Source organism: Ceratotherium simum, chromosome 1 (assembly GCF_057802395.1).
Source record: "Ceratotherium simum simum isolate JZ-2026a chromosome 1, ASM5780239v1, whole genome shotgun sequence".
Lineage (NCBI taxonomy): Eukaryota > Metazoa > Chordata > Mammalia > Perissodactyla > Rhinocerotidae > Ceratotherium > Ceratotherium simum.
Genome location: NC_141900.1, coordinates 22161918 through 22181395, shown reverse-complemented (window position 1 = coordinate 22181395; position 19478 = coordinate 22161918). Strand labels below are relative to the sequence as shown.

The window sequence follows — 19478 nt, the reverse complement described above, 5'->3', positions numbered from 1 at the left end:
TATAAATACATCTTCACTTTTTTGGGCAGCCATGACTGCATTAAAGCTTAGCCCTTGACAAATTTCATTTATGTTAATCCAGAGCTCCTGGGAGACAGGGATGCTGTTTTATTTACCATGGTACCCAGTATGCAGCAGGCACTAAATAAACACCAATGAAAAGCATTTAGTTGTAAGCTTCTATTCTCAAGTCATTTTTGTTTTATTAGGACCTTTTGTCTTGGTCAGATATATTAACACATGACTTCATAGTGAAAAATGCCAAACTTCTAAAAGAAAATAGATTTTAGTTTCCAAGGAGAGAACCTGAAAAATCTGTGAATTGCCAATTTTCCTTCTTTGAAACCACTTTTATACTACCATATCAATGCAGCTAGGCCTGGAAGAGTGAAATTCTCTTCATATTCAGGGCTGAGGAGGTAGACAGAGCCTCCTCAAAGAACTCAATAAGAGCCCCTCAGAAGCAGTAACATCCAAGTTTCGCCAGTTCTTTCTGAAGCTACAGTAGCAGCCATTTCTAGGATATCTGTGGTTCATAATGAGCCGGTTTCTTAGTCCCAGTGAGCCGAAAGGCGCTCGGTTTCAAATGGCACAATTTCCAGCGCCTGAAACAATGTCTGACACCTCGAGTTAAATCTCTGTTGAATTATTAAATGAACAAATGGAAATGGAAGAGGGATGAACAGGAGAGACTAACATCGTTTTACATAATGACGTGAAAGACTAACTTCACTGTGGTTTGAGACTTACGAATTAAGGGACAATCAGGAAAAGAAATCTATTCTCTATACATTCAGACCAAACTCAAACATCTGCTGAGGACAAGCAGGTGATGTGGCCAAATGGCGGCAGTGCCCGTGTAAGTGCACGTGAAGACATTGCTGAGCGGAGGAGAGAGCAGCAAACTGAGGAGAGCACACCCTATCTCAAGGGGGCGAAGCTGACTCAGCTCCAGCCCATTGTCGCCATATGGGAATGCAGGCCCAATTTTGCTAGTTCTTCCAGTTTTTTAAGAGAAGACTGAAGTCTAGATTTTTATATGAAAACTCCAAAATTTTAAGTGTTGGCTCAAAATTTAAAGACAGTCAGACTATGTCTGTGTATTTTGCACACATATCTGGCCAGAAACCTCTCATTTTAACTTTACTGTGTCTGAGAATATTTATCCTTAGGACATGGAGTGTGTGTGTTTGTGTGTCTGTGTACGTGTGTGTTGTTGCTATAATAATTACCTCATGGTAACTGAGAAGAACAAAGAGGGAAGTCACGCTGGGGAGAGGGTTTTTAAGCACTGGGGTGAGCTAGTGGAAAAGTACTGGAGGACGTATCTTTAGGGGAAAGCATGATCAATGTGATGTGTCGAGCACATTGAGTTATTCCTGAATTTACAAATACTTTTTTCTCTGTGATTAAGCCATCTGTGTTTGCTAATTGACACCCAAATAGAAGTCAGGCTCCTACCCTCCCATAAAGACTGGGAGACACTGGTGCTACCTCCCTTGATGATTACATATCAAAGGAAGTCTCCCAGGTCCTTGAGGAAGACATTCCTGGGTTGTAAAACTGGCAAGAAGATTTTTAAGATATTTACACCTCCAAGGGAGCAGAGACAGAATGTACAATTACAAGTTTTCTAAAGTAAATGCTCTAAGAAAAGGGAGGTCAGGGGCCTAGAGTCATGAAGAAGCCTGTCTAAAGTTTAACCAAGCTGGAGGGAATGTTAAGGTCTTAGAGTGATGGTAGATGTTGATGTTTAGCAAGCTACACAGCAGTAGATCAGAAACAAACGTAAATTCTAGACATTTCAGCCCTAAAGTCCTCTCCTCCTTTCCCTTACATCCCCCCTCCACTGCCTAGTGCATCATGGAAACCATGGTATGCCAGTGGTGGCAGCTAAGCAAGAATTCTGTCCATTCAAGAACTTGGAGGAGGACACCATGCTGCCCCTGTAACAGGGGAATTTACCTGGTATCTAGGTATCTAGCAACCCGTGCTTATAACTGCACCAGTGCCATGTGCTTTCACCAGCTGTGCAACATTGGGCGCCTTGGTCACTTTGTTTCCAAATGGACATAATAAATACATACTACAAAGACAAAATTGTGCCATTTGGGACAACATGGGTGAACCTCGAGGGTATTATGCTAACTGAAATCAGCCAAAGACAAACACCACATGATTTCACTCATGTGGAAGATAAACAAACATATGGATAAAGAGAACAGATTAGTGGTTACCAGAGGGGGTGGAGGTGGGAGTGGGGTGAAAGGGGTAAAGGGGCACATACATATGGTGACAGATAAAAACTAGACTATTGGTGGTGAACACTGTGCAGTCTATACAGAAACTGATATATAATAATGTACACCTGAAATTTACACATGTTATAAGCCAATACGACCTCAATAAAATTTTTAAAAATGCATACTACACAGCATTTGTATGAGGAGTAAATCTGATCTGTGTAAAGCACTCAGCATGGTGCCTGGCATACAGTAACAACTCAATAAGTGGTAACTATCACTGTTTCAGCCAGTTCTTATCTATGCTATTATATTTTTCTCATAGAATGATGAATATACTATGATACTAATATCAATAAAACATACAGAGAGGTGGAAGAAAAGTTAGAAGAATCATGACTTAAAACTACCAAAACAGAGCAGAAGAAACTATCAGTGAGGCAGTAACTATTTCCAAAGAGCCATGCCCTACCTTCTACAACTCCACCCTATATTCTGCCCAATTTTCCTTAATCTTGTTCCCTCAAACTTAATATTTCCCCACGTAGATCTCAAATCTTCATATTATTTAGCCCAAGGATATAATGCAATTATTAAAAATTACAATCTTTGTTTTGTTTCCTTTCTTATATTTATTACTTGTAGCATTTTACTTAATACTATTTACTCTTTGAAAGCCTATGTGGGAGCTAATTGACTTTTCAGGAAGTTCTTTGCAAATTCTCCCCCGAAAAGATTTTCCTTTGTTTGTATCTTGGTAGCAATTCTCAAGATTTGGACTCTGGCGTTGTAATTGTGCTCAGAGTATCTACACAGACGTGGTCTGTTTCATCATCCAATGAGCTCTGCCTGTTTGTGGATGTGACACTCCAGTGGAAGGAAGCCAAGAGCCTATAGTAGCTATCCTGGGGAAAAGTTAAGCAGCTGTGGCCGTGTAATTTAAAACCTCTGAAAAGTGTGCTGTGGTCCGTGCACAGCGTTAGTATAACATGAGCTGGATGTAGCCCGTTCTTCGGACTTCCTCCCCTGCTGCAGGCAAGAGAAGACTGAAAGACAAACCTGGATGCAGCTGGAAATGTCCAAATAGATGAGCTCCCTAAATTCAGGTACCGTAAACCTTTGTGAACTTTCTGCAATAAGCCAAACTAAAATTTTGTAAATTGTAGAAGTACCTGAAGAGACAGGGCAAGAGAAGAGAGGAAGAAAAGGGATTATACTTTAGTTGTTTTCTCACATCTGTCTTAAGCCACTATGACAGAGGAGTTAAACTGTAAATTAATCTTTTCTCCTTGCAGATGTTCAACAGTTGAACTTGATTGTTAATTCTCTTACTGTTAAGGAGATTGCAGTAGTATATCAGATAATGCATAATTACATTTCAAATGAAACTAAAGATTTGCCTAGATTTTTAAAAAGCTGATTAGGATAAAGCTTTGGGGGCTGGGAGGTTTGTGCACTCATATTGTTTGGAAATTAGTTTGTGCTTGAAACCAAAGTTACAGAGTTTGCGTTATTGTTGCATTTAGGTTTTATCTTTGGAGCGCCAAAATAATGTGCAAAATGTCTAGAAGGAGAAACCCTTTGTAAACATTTAAATGGCGATTAACTGCTACATGAGAGTGAGGATTTGGGGCAGAAAAGAGGCAAAGTTGAACATAATAGCTCTTAAAATGGACATGATAAGCAAATGGTTTGAAAAAAATAGATTTGAATATGCATGATTTTGTAAGTAACATTTTCATTATTATGAACAATCTCTGAGAGGTTAGGGAAGTTGCAGTAAGTGTCAGGGCTGGAATTTGAATCCAATTTGATCAGATTCCAAAACCTTATGTATTTTCCATTGTGTCATGCTGCCTGCTTCACTACTCCTTTCTCCAAATTAGAGACCTAAAGAGTTGTTAAAAATGGCAACCTCCCAGCCCCATCCCAAGAAAATTGTGCTTTACTCAGCTGAATCACAAGGCTACACCCAGGGAGAGGACGATAAAGCATTTCCAAAACTTTAGCATAGCTCTTAGTTAACTCAAGGGCCCCAAGAGTGGGGACATGTCTTTGGGACGTTAGTGGTGCTTTCTCCTTCATGGCTCTGCCCACCCAGCCACTGGGGAATCCAGAAGGCATCCCTTTGTGTTCTGATGAATCTCAGGGACACAGCCATTACCAGAGGGAAACGTGTGTTCTGAATCAAATAATCTGCTAGGGAATGGGAATCATTATATCATATAGATGTGTTTTTCAAATTTTAGGAATAAATCTGATTAATGGTCAATGCTTGCATATCTTATTTCCCATTTATGTGAAGGTAAACTTTATTAGAGCGTCTTCTTCCCACTTTTCAGTCTTTTTGCTTTCTAATTTGCTGTTAAACTGTTGCAGATCACAAACCAAGAACATGTTGTTAATTCCATTACAAGAGAGGGCAGTAGTGGGAGTTCTTGCACTTCTAAAATATGCCACGCTTAGGAAGGCTTGGAAAATTGTCCACGAAATGTCCTCAAACTGTGAGCCCTTGCCTGCTAGTACAGGCTTGTCCTAATTACCCTCCTTTTTTCTGGAAGCTCTCATTTTGGTCATGGTGGTAATGCCATGTTGAATGTGTTTCAAGTGCAGTGAGATTGATAGCCTGTGATATAGTTTTTATTCATCTCATGTGTTGCTCACTCATTTGCAGACTGTTCTTAACCCATTTTTAAGCTCTGTATATCAATCAGTCTTGCTTTAACTATAATAATGCAACTGTTACTTACAAAATCATGCCTATTCAAATCTATTCAAATCTGGTCCAAGCCTATTGCTGGATTCCTTTAAGTCCATGTGATCAGTTAACAAATACTAGGGGTTCTTAACTTTTTCTGTGTCACAGATAGCTATGAATCTACGGACCCTTTGTCAGCATAATGTTTTTAATGCATAAAATAAAATACTTTAGATTACAAAGGCAGCCAATTATATTGAAAGATATTATTATCAAAATAGTTTTAAAAACCAAATGAGTGGAATAATAATATATGTGCTTCTTTATCAACATATTAAATAACAAGATCTAGTGGCAGGTCTAATAACTACAATGATTTTGAAGTAGTGATGAGTGCCAATGATATTTCAAAATATTTGTAACAACTATAGTAAGAAAATATTTGTGACTGATATGATGAAAGAGCCCCAGGGACTGCTAATACTACTCTGATTTTTTACCTACATTTCAGCTAGAGCTTAGTGAAAATAGAGAATTTTTTCTCCTATCAAAATTCATGGAAACCTTGAATCCCATCCCTGGTCTCCTTGGGGGATCCACTGACCCCGGGTTAAGAACCTCGAGTTTGGCAAACGTGGTTGTTCATTAGACAAAATGACTTGCAGATTGAAAGTCTCTAGATGGCTCTCTTCATAGTGGAACTTCACGGGAACCATTGGTTTGAAAGCAAAGCAAAGGAATCTTGAGTGGTCCTGTAAGGCCTTTCTAGGGATTTACAGTGCTGCAGACTTAAAGCTGCACCACGGAATGGGAAAAGTATCAGCTGACAGTGAACTCGTACTTGGCGAATTTTATGCAATACTGCTACTTCTTATTCGAAATTTTGGCAAAAAAACAAAATATGTCCCTTACATGAGTAAGATCTGATTCACCATTTTCCCAACCCAGAGACAACTTGATAATTCTAATTCCACTTTGAGGCAGTGTTTGCAGCCTGTGTTTATCTTTTCCTAATTATTTGACAACTAACTGTTTCTTGGGAGGGGGTTCTCTTTGAGGTTTATTTATTTTTCTACTGCTACTGTAATCTTTAAGAAATCACAATTCTTATAGAAATGACAGAGATAATTTTTTCTCCTTTCTTTTGACTTTTTTCCATTAAAGAAGTGAGGGCTTCTGGGTTAGATCTCCAACACTTGAGGGAGTTACTACTGAAAGGAATGTAGAATTACATATTTAAATGAAACTTTTTCTGAAAAATCACCAAGACAAGACTGGTAAATCCTCTGTAAAAGAGAGGCTTGCATGTGGATTCTTTTGAGTTGAGTGTTGAGCTCTTTAGTTTCACAGAGGCAGTTTTGTGTACTAGAATTCCTGCAGAAAATCCAAAGGCAGTGATGTGACCTCCTATTTACAAGGTAGACCTTGAGGATGCCCAGTCAAGGCAACAGCTTACTCTGTCTGCCCCAGTCTGATGGGCGCTGGTGAGACTATAGAACATGAGAGTGCCTGCCAATAAGAACTTTCCAATCCAATTGAAGCATCAATTCATCTATAAGAAAAGTAATTAGACACCATGCCATTCTAGCATACAAGGCTCCGTTAAGGAGCAAAGATCATAGCAGCTTTACTCACCACTGTATGCCCAGAATGCCTTGCACATAGTAGTTGGTCAAGGCACGGTGAATAAGTGAATGAAGGTTGCTATTAGAATTCAGAGAAAGGAGAAATCAACTATGGACTTCTGGTAGATGGTGTGACTTGAGGTGTAAAGGCTATGGATTCGCAGAGAGAAAGAAACAGGCATTCCAGCTGTAGAGAAAGAGAAGCATGTAGCAGTCAGATGACCAGAGTTAAGGGCTTCTCTTGGGAAACCTGGGCAGATAAGTTTGATCAGATAAGGTTAAGGGACAGTAAGGGACGAGTCTAGACCTTAAGCATGTCAAAGACATGATAGGACAAATGTTCCAGGATGATACTTTGTGCAGTATAACTCAGGGCAGATTGACAGGAAGGGAGATCAGAGGTGGAACCGTCAGTATACTATGCCAAATGAGGTGCTGAGGGTGCCACCTAGGTTGTGGCAATAGGAATAAATGGAAAGGGTTTAATTCAAGAAATAGTTAGAAGCAAAAGTGTCCTGGAATGGGCATGAACTATGGGAAGCCCTAATTTTCAACTTTAGAAAACTGAACAAGTCCCTGAAGAAGTGAGGAAAAATATCTTTAAAAAACCCTGGCAAATCAATGTTGCTAAGAAGGGCAAACAAATTACATTTTTCTTCTGGCAAATGATGTCTTTGGAAAGAAAGACTAAAGCAATGAAGAAAGACAGCAGCAACAAACAACATTTCTCTGGTTATTTATAATTTAAAGAATACTTTTGCATACCCAAGCATGTTTGAAACACTGGAAAACAGAGCAAAATTAGAGAATTGTTATGAAATGTATTTTTATCATAGATAAGTCAGTGTACATTTTTGTCATATGACAAAACACATCAGTATCAAGTAGCATTTATCCCAAATGTTCTCACAATGGCAAGAACTAGAAGTTAAAATCAAAACAAAATTCTCATTTTGGGTCCTACTTTTCTATCTGTTGCCCACTAAAGACATAGCTACATTTGTAAAATAAATGTCCCTAAAAAATTATGCATAGCTGTAGTATTATTTTAAATTTCCTAGGAGAAAAGGTTATCTCAAAGTATGATTGGAAAAAATGTTTTAAGTTAAAAAATAATTTATAATGTGATATATGATGCTCCCAAATCATCTACTTTGTAAATTCACATTATCAGATTATCACATATGGATTTATGTGATATGGATTTATATATACATATATATATATACATACACACACACATGCACATATATTCTCTCTATATATGTATATGCAAACACACATATATCCATGCACATATATGTCTTAATATGGAATGTCTAAAGAAAAGTATTGAGTAATGTCCTACATTGCAGGACTAGAGGACCTTATAGAAGGACTGAAGGGGTCAGGGGCCCTCTACAGGGGTGTTGCTGGAGCTGGCTTGTACCAGCTCATGAGAGCCAATCGTTAGCGTCTCTTCCCAACTCCCCATTCAGTGACGTCATGTTGGCAGCTTAAAATCGGCCTTGGTGGAAGTATTTACACCACAGAAATCAGTAAATCCTACACATCGGAGCATCTCCTTACTCCCTACCCCAGCCAGTTACTAAACATTTGCTGGAACAATGCTATCCTTGGAACACACTTTGAGAACTACTGATATAGAGAATGTGGTATGCTGAGGAACTGTATGTAGAGATTAAAATGATGAAAGAGAACAGGACAGGAATAAAAATTTGAACTAAAATGAAAGGGGATTCTTAAGACAAAACCTGAACAAATGGAATAGAAGCATTAAAAAGAAGAATATCCAGGGGGTGTAGCAATTAAGTTCGCGGGCTCTGCTTTGGCTGCCCAGGGTTCACAAGTTCTGATCCCGGGCGCGCACCGACGCACCGCACGCACCACTTAGCAAGCCATGCTGTGGCAGCGTCCCATATAAAGTAGAGGAAGATGGGCACGAATGTTAGCCCAGGGCCAGTCTTCCTCAGCAAAAAGAGGAGGATTGGCAACAGATGTTAGCTCAGGGCTAATCTTCCTCAAAAGAAAAATATCTTCCACGGCTGAGAAAAGATCTAAGTTTTAATGTTCAAAAGGTTTACCATGTTCCAGGAAAAATTAATTGAAAGAACACAATTAAGTTTGGAAAATGTTTTTAAGTTCTCAGAGAAAAGGACATTTTTGCAAGCATCTTGGCAGAAAAAATAGGTTACCAACAAAGGAACAAAAAATCAAGCTGGCTTTAGACTTCTCTTTAACCTGAAATATCAAAGGTTATGGAGCAACATTTGTGGAGCTTTATGGATAAAATGAAGAATGTGATTCAACAACAATACACCAAGAGAAGTTGTTGTTCATCCTCCAAGACAATAGGAAGTCATTTTCAGAAAGCAATGGCTGAAAAATCAAACACTCATGCGTCTTTCAAGATAAAGAGTTTTTAAAACTATATTTCAGTCATCATAGGATGAATCAAAATCAAAATTAAAGAACAAGGAAATTGTGGAGCAAATGGAACATCAGTGAACGACAAAACTCGAGTTGGGACTACATAGTCTTTATAAATACAATTACGATATTGAGTACAAACACCAAAATCAGTATTAAAAGGAAAGTTAAATGATGAACAAAAATCATGATTAATATGTGTGTACATACAGGGGAGTGGAAGTGGAGGAGTGTCAAGTTCAAGAGAGAATTAAAGTGTATTAGATCTCTTGTCTAACACAGGGGGAGCCAAAGTCATTTTTTCATGATGACTTTGATAATTAGAGAAATGCACGTTCTTAAAAAAACATACAAATAGCCACTAGTTAGAATACACAACAGAATGTGCACATACCTTTGAAATATCTTCAGCTTATAAAAGTAGACAACATAGTTGATCAGCAAAAGGCAGAATGAGTACAGCACAGTAACATAAAAATCAAAAATATAAGGCAAGATTATAAAAGACCATATACTCAATTTTGAAAAGAAATATTAACCTTTTAAACTACCCTTTTAAAAAGGCAAAGAGAGTGAAGATTTTAAAAAACAGATGTTAGCTACATGCTGCATATAAAAGACAAATCTAAAATACAGTGACACAAAGGTTAAAAATAAAGGGATATGTAAAGTTATTCCACAAAAGCACAAGCAAAAGAAAACAAAGGTGATTGTATTAATAGCAGATAAAAAAAATTCAAGGCAAAGAAACATCAAGCAGGATAAAGAATATAATTTTATGTGAATAAATGCTACAATCTATAATGAAACATACTACTTATTAATCTTTATATATAAAATAATAGCATCAAAACAAATTAAAAGAAGTTTGATTATAATAAGAGACTAATATACTATGACATCAAGAATTTATACATATATGCACACATATACACACAGAAATTTTGTTTTCTAAAAGAAATTCTCTTGTTTTAAACATTCATGGATGATTTACTGAAATTAATTATATAAGCTAGTCCACCAAGAAATCTCAATAAATTTCAAAAAAGTAGAAATAATTCAGTCTGCATTTCTTGGGACCACAGTGTACAAAACTAGAAATTAAAGACAGAAGCTTAATCAAAGAAACTTCAACCACTTGGAACCAAAATTCTCTTCAAAATAATTATTGGGTCAGAGAGGAAATCAAATATACAACAGTTTGAAACTGAGAAAATGAGAACAATACTTATCAAATCTTATATAAGCTTTGCCTAAATTCTTATTTAGAGGTAATTTCATAGTCCTATTTTTTTTTATTTTAAAAGGAAAGAAATTAATTAAAACATACAAATGAAAAGCTGAGTCCAAAAATGACCATTTAGAAAATATAATGAGAAAATGTAAACAGAAAGGATACCATTCACAACAGCAATTAAAAAGATACATAGGAATAACTTTCACAAAGATTATCCATATGAATAAAATAAAATGTTATTGAGACATTTAAGTACATTTGAAAAAAACATGTAGAAGTAGACTATGTTCTTGATACGGAGATTAAATATTGTAAGAATATAAATTAGTTCCTAATTTATTTTCTCTTTAATTATTGGCAAATGGGTTAATATCTAACAACTGGTTCTTCAAAAAAATGTATGCATATAAATGTATACACGTTTACTATAAATTTGTACATCTTACTATTTTATATTTGTTATTTTACAGATATAAAAGATGTGTAGCACACAACTTAAAAATAATAATAAAATACACTATTCCTTTTATTGTAAATTCCATATAGTCAGTCAGTTCTCACATAAGGATTTCAATGAGTTTTGCCAAACTCATAAAGGTAACTAGTTCTTTTGTCTTCTCCTTTATGCTCAAAGGAAAAATAAAACCTGTCACTGCTGTCTTTCTTGTTTTCACCAAAAAAATAAAAATAAAGTTCAAAAAAATTTGAGGAATAGGTATAGTTCCATGATGACTATTTTAATCTACATTAAATGAGTAACACAAAAGTGAAACAACAAAATGTATGTCCAGACTTCACTCATTCATCAATGACATAAGTGACTTCTTTGCTGGATCAGATAATAGATTTCAAGTAGTGAAAGAATATTTCCTCAACTTTTTATGCTATTACCAATGTTGGAGCTAGAGACATGACACACTTTTAAGTTTAATCTGCTTTGTTAATTGTTTTCTCTGTCATTTTCTCAAGTCTAAACAATCAACAGAAAAATAAATTAAGCCCTAATTTGTATTGTTTGCCATTTCTATGGGAATATTCCCATTTTGGCTGATTCCAAGCTACCAATGAGAGTCACTGAACATGAAGTTGGGAAGAGATGCACAGTACCACACTCTTCTGTAATATTTTCACTGTAAAGATGGACATAAATAACCTCGAAACATAGAGAATAGTAACACGTAGAAAAATATTAGAAAATGATGAGTTTTGTGTATTTTCTGCCTATATAAGAATGTGAGATATATAAGGAATAATATCACACATCAATTGAGAAAAGGTTTATTCAGTAAACGATGCTGGAATAATTGGTTAGTTATTTAACAATTCTTAAAATGTAAGAAGTATTCTTAGCTCATAGACTGCACAAAAACGGGCTTTGGGCTGCACGGGTCATAGTTTGCTGAATGAACCCTGGTAGATCATTGCTTCCTTTATCCACCAAAATAAATTCTAGACTGATTATAGATTTAAGTAAAAAAAAAAAAAAAACCATAAAAGAAAAAAATATAAGTAAATATTATCAGATGCCTGGAAGGAGGAAAACCCTCTATGTTTAAAAGTATCAAAAGAAATTTCAAAGGAAAGGTTTGATAGATGTGGAAACTCAATTAAAAAGATAAACAGAAAATATGTTATCACTTTTTTTAGGCTTGCACATTTCCAGAAAATGGTTAGAGTCACAAGATAAGGAAAATTACCACCTAGAATTTCCTCTGTTTAAGCTTTTCCAAGTACCTTGCTGCTATTTTTCAAAGGATCTCTAAACGTTTTATTTTCAAAAATGGTTCATTCCTTCACAATAGTTCGAAAAATGTTTTGAATCTCTCCCAATATGATCCTATACTCTTCCTGATTAGCCTTTCCTTGGTGAAAATAAAGAATAATTGAGTGACATAAATTTGTGACAAATTTGAATATTCTGTCAGTTCTTGGTGATGTCTTGTGTTCTTCCGTCCCTTCTCCTCCAAAGAAGTGCTGGCTGAGGAAAAGCAACATTCCTGTTGTCAACAGCCCAGAGATCAAAAAACAACCAGTGTCAGGTTCCCTGGAGGTGGGGCGGTCCTCACAGGTAACCAGAGCATGGCAACAGGGAATCTGGGACAGCAGTGCTCAAAGTCTAGGGAGGCAAGACATTGGTGTTCTGTAGTAGAGAAGTCTCAGACACCAGACTGGAATTTAGGGGCCAGGATCCAATGCTCAGGAAGCGGGGACCAGAAAGAGACAGGCAGAGCCTAACTCAAGCCACTGGGCACCTTGCTACAAGAGTGACAGAAACTCTGACCAAGGCAGAGGGCCAATTATTCAACCTGGGCCCACCAAGGAGGAAGAGGATATGCACCAGCTTGGGGACATAAAAGAAGCAGTCTTTTTATCAAAGAATAGTGGTGCCACAGTGGAAAGGTGTTGGTAAAAGGAGCACTGCCTTTGGGGAATGTTAGAGCAAGCCAGAGCCTGGAGGAGCATAACTATTTTCAGTGTAATATGAATAACACAAGCATTACCTCGGCAGGAGTCTCATCGTCTGGTTGGTGATAGTTGTGTTAGATTGAGATACAGGAGTCCACAACAGCCCTCAGAGATTATCTCATCGATTCATCCTGCTTAAAAACCGAGGGAATAATCTTATCGAAGTCTAATAGGCTTTGCTATTTCCCCATCACCTCTCTGTCATCTCTCTCCCTGCTCCAAAAAAGTATATGCAAGACTTGGCTTGGTCTCTTCATATTCTGTGATATTAGTTGTAAATCAAATTAAATAGAAGGTGATGGTTTTGCTTGATGCTCCACTACTCCCTCTTTCCTTTTCTTTGAAAATAAAGTCCCATTCCATCACAATGACGCTTCATGAAAATTTGAACCCTTACAAGTTCAACTCTGTGACCAAAAATTGGAGCTCAAGTATCAAAGTGTCAAACACTCCTGACTCTTCAGAAGCACAAAAGTGATTAAAAACAAATCCATTTTTGAACTCACTAAAATCATTCTGAAAGACAGGAATAGTAAATGCTCTCAACTGGACTTCATTAAAAGTTAGTCCATATTTATACATATCTATTTATATTTAGATGTATGTGCATGTGTGTAATTAAGTTTCTGTAGATCTGTTACTGAAGATAGTAAAACAGCTAAACAGATTTTCACCAAATTTATGGTAAGTTTGAGATGGCCTGAAGTAAAATATAGGCTACATACATGTTGGACAGGAAATTCAGTGTTGGGGGTAGGGTGGGGGAGAATTTCAAAGATTCAAGCAACTCTCTCCTGAGAGCTGAAACTGAGGTACAAGAGAATAGTGTGACTGTGACATGAAAGAGACAGAACAAACTGATTTCAAGCATGAGCCCCAAATTGACATTTACAAGACCAGATGAATTGCAAGCTTTGATTGCAATGGAACAGCTTCTCATATGGGTAACTACTTACAAAATGCTCTAGAATGAGTAGCAGCAGGTTTTTATTTATTTAATGATGGTTGATGAGTCTCCCAAGAAACACTGGAGAGGTCAGCTAGTTTTAAATATTTGTGGTCCATTGGTCCTAGAAAGAATAGGCCGTTGCAGGAAGAGGTAAATTGTCACTTGGCTAGGAGATGTGGTTTGGGGAGGAATTCTGCATGGTCAATATGGCCACCCCCAACACCACTAAGGATGGCAAAAGTTTATTTTCAGCAGGATCATCAATGTTTAACATTCTATTCCGAGCTATTTCCTGGAGTCATGGATATTAAAATAACAAAATCCTGCAGGTCAGAGGTTCTATCGCATGGGATAGGAATTGGTTGATTTACAGGGGCAGCAACCACACCTTACAGAGAACACAAGCTTCTTTTTTAAGTTGTAAAACTGTAGTTCTGCTGTAGGAAAGGTTCTGTGTGCCAGTGCTGCGTGAGTACAAGTGCAGGGCTTTTGATAAACACTGTACTCTTACCACTGCATTTAAGCTGCCAGCAATTTTTCTAGATACTCCACTGCCAAAATGTAGGATTTGGATAGATAAAAAATGTACAGTACAATTTTCCCAGCAGGAACAGAGAGAACGATCATGTGTGGCACTGTAGTTTATTACAAACAAAATCTATCTTCAAAAATGTTCATGGTGCCAATCAAAGTGATTGTGCACATGCTGGAAGACTGGCAAAAATGCAAATGAGATGGGGCAAGGATGGGATAGAAAGCTGTTTATACACCCTCAGAGAGGTAGCCACAGAGAAGATGAAAATGTGGTGGGCAGGAAGAGGAAGATGGAGTATGCTTTATGTACCACAGAGGAATCTGATTTTCACTTTGAGACAAGGAGGCAAACCATTCTCTGCATTTTCCTGTCTGGAGGAGCTTGGACATCCAAATAAATTCAGATAAATCCTAGTCCCAGTATTTAAAAGAACTCAAAGTTCAATCCCCAAATGCTTGAGCACATACATGCAAAAACTATTTGAGTGTCTATATTGCAGAACGGTTTATGAATTTGTCCACAATGCACTCAAGTATTTCTGAATGTAATATATTCATAAGGCAGGCTTCTTAGAAATCAAACTTTTTTGGATGAATGTTATTCAACTCCTTAAATGTAAACCTGTCTCCTAGTCTATGTCTCAAAGGGAAAAACAATAGCAAAATAGCTGGATAAAATTATCAGCCCTGTATATTATTAGACTCCAAAATTGAAAAAGACTTTGATGTTCACAAATTCAATGCAGATGGCATTGTTTTGACTTTCCTATTAGAAAGTCAAATTTAAAGAATATAGTCTTTTATTCAAGCGCAGAACTGAAGCTCCCTGAGGGCAGGAATTGAAACTCTACTCATTTTAAATTCCCTATAACACTTATATTTTATAACATATAAATTCCCCATATATCTTCATACATATATAAAGATAACTATATCTTTAACATAGTAGGTACTAAAAATATCCACAGAAAGAATGAAATAGAGTAGAAATTTGAAAGAAGGAGCTATAATGATGAGGGTGGGGAGGCAGCAAGGAGAAGCCAATTTATGAAGTCTTTTCACTTGTGCCAAGGGGTGTGGACGTCATCCTGGAGTTGGTGCTTAATACGGGGCATGACACAATCAGGCTCTTCATTCTCTTCCCTCCTATCTCCTCAGGCACTTGCTCCATGAGTTGCTTGAAGTGAGTCTCTACCAGCCTCTAAATACCTAAGACAGGTTTCCCTGCCTCTGTTTTCCTTCTGCCACCCCTTTAGTCACTTTTCTGGAAAGATCAGCTTATACCTAATGCCTCATTTTCTCACCTCTTGTCTACTTCACAATTCACAACAGTTAGATTTCTGCCCAAATATCCCACTGAAACTGTTCTAGCAAAAGTCACCAGTCACTTTCTAATTCTCAAATCCAGGAGGCACTGCTCGGTCCTCCTCTTACCTGCTCACTTTGGTCACTTCTGAAACTCGTCACTCTCTTCCCTTTTGTGATACCTCTCTGTTTTCAACCTACTTCTCTTACTGTTCCTTCTTAAGATCCTTTGTTATTTCTTCTTCTCAGCCTGCTCCTAAAAGTCAGAGTTCCCCAAGGTTCAATCCTAAATCCTCTTCTCTTCTCACACCTCTCTCTCTCTAGGTTGAGGTTATTCACTTTTGTAATGTTAAGTACGACTTATACCTAGGTGTCAACCGAAGATGGAATCTCAAGTTCTAGCCAATGTTGTCCATTACCTACTTGCTATCTCCATATAGTTTCATTCATTAAACAAATATTATAGAGTATTTACTATGCGAAGGTCTGTGCTGTGTGCTATCACTACCACAAAAAATGAGGCACAGCTCCTGCGCTTGGGCGTCTTAGGCTAGTGGGGGAGGCAGAAACACTGTGATAAGGGCTACCTATTATAAGAACCCAGAGGAGCAGCGGCGAACCCAGCCCTGGGAGTCAGTGATGTCTTAGTAAAGGAGGTGGTGCCTAAAGTAAGCCTTAAAGCCTGACAAAGAGGAGAACAGCACTGAGGACAAAAGGGAAGGGCATTCCAAGCAAAGAGCACAGCTTGATCAAAGGCAAAACTGCAAGGAGCCGCTTGGCACGTGCAGCCAAGAAAGCATAGCAGCTTGTGGTTGCTGAAGCTGTGTGTGCAGGAACTGCAGGGAGAGGAGGCTGGAAAGGGAGGCAGAGGCAAGACCACAGGGTCTCCAAGGCACAGTAATGTTAAAGAGCTTCGACTTCACGCAATAGTGTATATGACAAGTGTATGTATAGATGATGGAAGATGGGAGTGAAATGGTAAGATCTGCCTTTTAGAAGGAGTCTTATGTGCTCACAAGGTGGAAGACAGATTGGAGGTAGAAGAAAGCCTGGATACAGGGACCAGGAAGGAGTTGGCTAGGGTTCCACGTTCATTTCCGTCTTCTTTGGCACCACAGATGATAGCCATGAAGACCACTAAAATGAGCCTATTGTCTCTCCTGGGACCCAGTTTTTTCTGTCTCATACACACATGGCCTTACATATAAATATAGTTCATTTTTGTGTAATTGTTGAAAAGTTTCCTCTTTCCAGAGACTCTAACCTTGGGATATATCTACATGATTAATAACAGCATTATACAAATGGGATAAAATTTCTTGCCAATGTTTAACATAGTTTGCCTTTTTCCATATTTAATCCTAAATGATCACACAGGCATGTATTTTGGCAAAACCTCTGTGTATTAGCACTCCAACGTAGCCAGCCTGAATCTATATAAACAACAGTAAAACAAGCTTCTCATACTCACCGTGAGTATTGGGCAGTCAGAGACGTTCAGCTCTTGCGAATTTCTACAGAGACCTAAATCAAACAAGTTACGCATCACTAAACAACATATTACAAATGTTTAAACTTAAAGTTTTTCCATCCTACATTCAATGCAATGTATTCATTAGAAAACAAACAAAAACCTTGGCAAGTAACTTTTTCTAAGTATATGGTTACTCTTCTCAGAAAAATGATTTCTTTTGGCTTTAAAAATAAAATATATACACATGTTTATTATTGTTTGAGGATTACAGAAGGAAGGGGAAAAAAGAAAAATGTTACTTTGGGGAAAACAGTATATACTTAGAGCTTTCGAAGCATTTGAGGAAAACCAACTTGCTTTTTCTGTGGCATGACTTTTTTGTTCATTTTTGGTTTTTGTTTCCTTTTAACAATTTATTATGAGAATTTTTAAACATGTAAAAAAGTTTAAAGAATTGAAGAATTATATACCCACCACCTAGAGTCTATAATTTATATTTTACTGTATTTGCTTTATCACATATCCGCCTGTAGATCCATCTCTCTATCCCTCAATCCATCTTATTTTTTATGCATTTTAAATAAGTTGCAGACATCAGCACACTTCCCCTCCCAAATACTTCAGCATGCATATCATAAATAATTCAGCATATATAATAATTAACAAAATATTTTTGCTTTTTTTAGGTTACATTTACATACAATTTACAGTGAATTGCAGATAGAGAAGTAGAGGGTCAGAGAGGCCAATTGCCTGATTAGCTCTGGGACCAGAGGCAAGTGCACAGTTTATGGTCTCGCAGGGAAGACGAGACATGTATACAAAGAGCTAGACAGCAAAGTGTTACACAATCAGTGCTCTGGGTCCTAGACCGACAGTAAGTGAAACTCCACACCGGAGACAGAAGAGAAGCAGTTAGGGGAGGGGATGCAAAAGAGTGTGGAGGAATCTTGAGGCAAAGAAGGGGGAAGGCATTTGGGGTGGAGGAGACCCCATCAGGCAGGAAAATTCCAGACAAGGGGTGATCCTGGCGTTCACACTGCTGCAATGACTAGAAAACACATCTGCTGCTCATAACCACAGAGCCCCACAATAATAACAACAGAAATGTTATTAATTATAAATCCATTTTGAACATTTCTTCCTCTGCCAAGAATGGACTATGTTCTAAGTAATAAATGCAAACAAAAGCCACTTTCAGAATTAAAAAAATGAAAATAATTCTTAAAAATGTGCAGATCTCGAAAGTTATCATTAATACTTATTAAGGAAAAAAATGGATTCTCAAAAAAATATAACTAAGTTTATGAGATTAATATTTTTATCAAATAGTTACTTGAGAGTAATTCATGCATTCACCAAATATTTATCAAGAACCTGCTATGCACTAGAAACTTTACAGGTGCTGGAAATACGGCAGTGAACAAAATAGACAAAAATCCCTGCCCTTATGGCATTTACATCCCAGTTGAGGGAGACTGACAGTAAACAGAAGAAGTCAAATACCTACCTTGACAGGTGGTGATAAGTGCTCTGGAGAAAAATAAAACAAGAAAGGAGGTAGAGAGTGGCGGGCAAGTGGGAAGAGGTACCACTTTAAATAGAGCAGTCAGAGAAGGCAACATGTGAGCCAAGATGTGCAGGAGATGACAAGGACAGTTGCAATGTATCCTGAGCATTTCTGGAGCCCACATTCAACATGACTGGTGATTGGGAGACAGTAAAGGAAAGAAACAAGTAAGCTCAGGGGGACAGCCATTGGAGTCCTACTCTTGTTTGCACATCTCAAGGCTGTAGGGAGAATCCCTTTCATTTCTTGAATCCAATGTGATGATAAACTACAGGTTTCAGTTTTCAGAATGCTAAGCCCTAACACTGTGGAGTACTTCCCCTGGACCAGGCGCTGTGAAGAGTCTTACACACATGAGCCCGTTTAATCCTCCCAGCAATACTAGAAGATCCTCAGCCCCATTTTACAGATCCTGAAGATCCAGTTAAATAATTAGCCTGAGGTCACACAGTTAAGCAAGTAGGAGAGCCTTGATTCAAATTCAGGGCCCAAACATTTAGCTGCTACACCAGGCAAGTAGGAGGGTGTGGAGCCTTCTACACTACTGTTCTGTATGTGCCTTTATTAACTGGAATGCCTTTGCTTTAAAAAAAAGCTGCTATTTGCAAAGGTACATGCACCCCTGTGTTCATTGCAGCGTTATTCACAATAGCCAAGACTTGGAAGCAACCTAAGTGCCCATCAAGGGACGAATGGATAAAGAAGATGTGGTATATATACACAATGGAATACTGCTCAGCCATAAGAAACGACGAAATCCAGCCATTTGTGACAACATGGATGGACATTGAGGGTATAATGCAAAGTGAAATAAGTCAGAGGGAGAAGGTCAAATACCGTATGATTTCCTTCATTAAGTAGTAGATAATAACAACAATAAACAAACACATAGGGACACGGATTGGATTGGTGGTTACCAGAGGGGAAGGGGGGAGGGAGGAGGGTGA

General features: G+C 37.8%; 2 protein-coding genes across 3 annotated transcripts in view; one reads left to right on the top strand and one right to left on the bottom strand.

Annotated features, from left to right (window-relative positions):
• FBXL13 (F-box and leucine rich repeat protein 13) overlaps positions 1-19478 on the bottom strand; it is a 241386-nt gene that overhangs the window by 85465 nt on the left and 136443 nt on the right. Inside the window, 7 exon segments of the mRNA XM_014794454.2 lie at positions 3303-3337; positions 3340-3366; positions 3369-3415; positions 12735-12777; positions 12780-12815; positions 12818-12830; positions 16959-17011. Coding sequence (XP_014649940.2) covers positions 3303-3337; positions 3340-3366; positions 3369-3415; positions 12735-12777; positions 12780-12815; positions 12818-12830; positions 16959-17011 — 254 coding nt within the window.
• LRRC17 (leucine rich repeat containing 17) overlaps positions 1-19478 on the top strand; it is an 86294-nt gene that overhangs the window by 52230 nt on the left and 14586 nt on the right. The window contains exon 1 of one of the 2 annotated variants that reach the window (XM_004439318.3): positions 3100-3349. The exons of the other annotated variant lie outside the window; for it this stretch is intronic. The gene's annotated coding sequence lies outside the window, so the exon portion shown is untranslated. Of the gene's footprint in view, positions 1-3099; positions 3350-19478 lie in introns of those variants that run through there. 2 annotated transcript variants of the gene reach the window in all.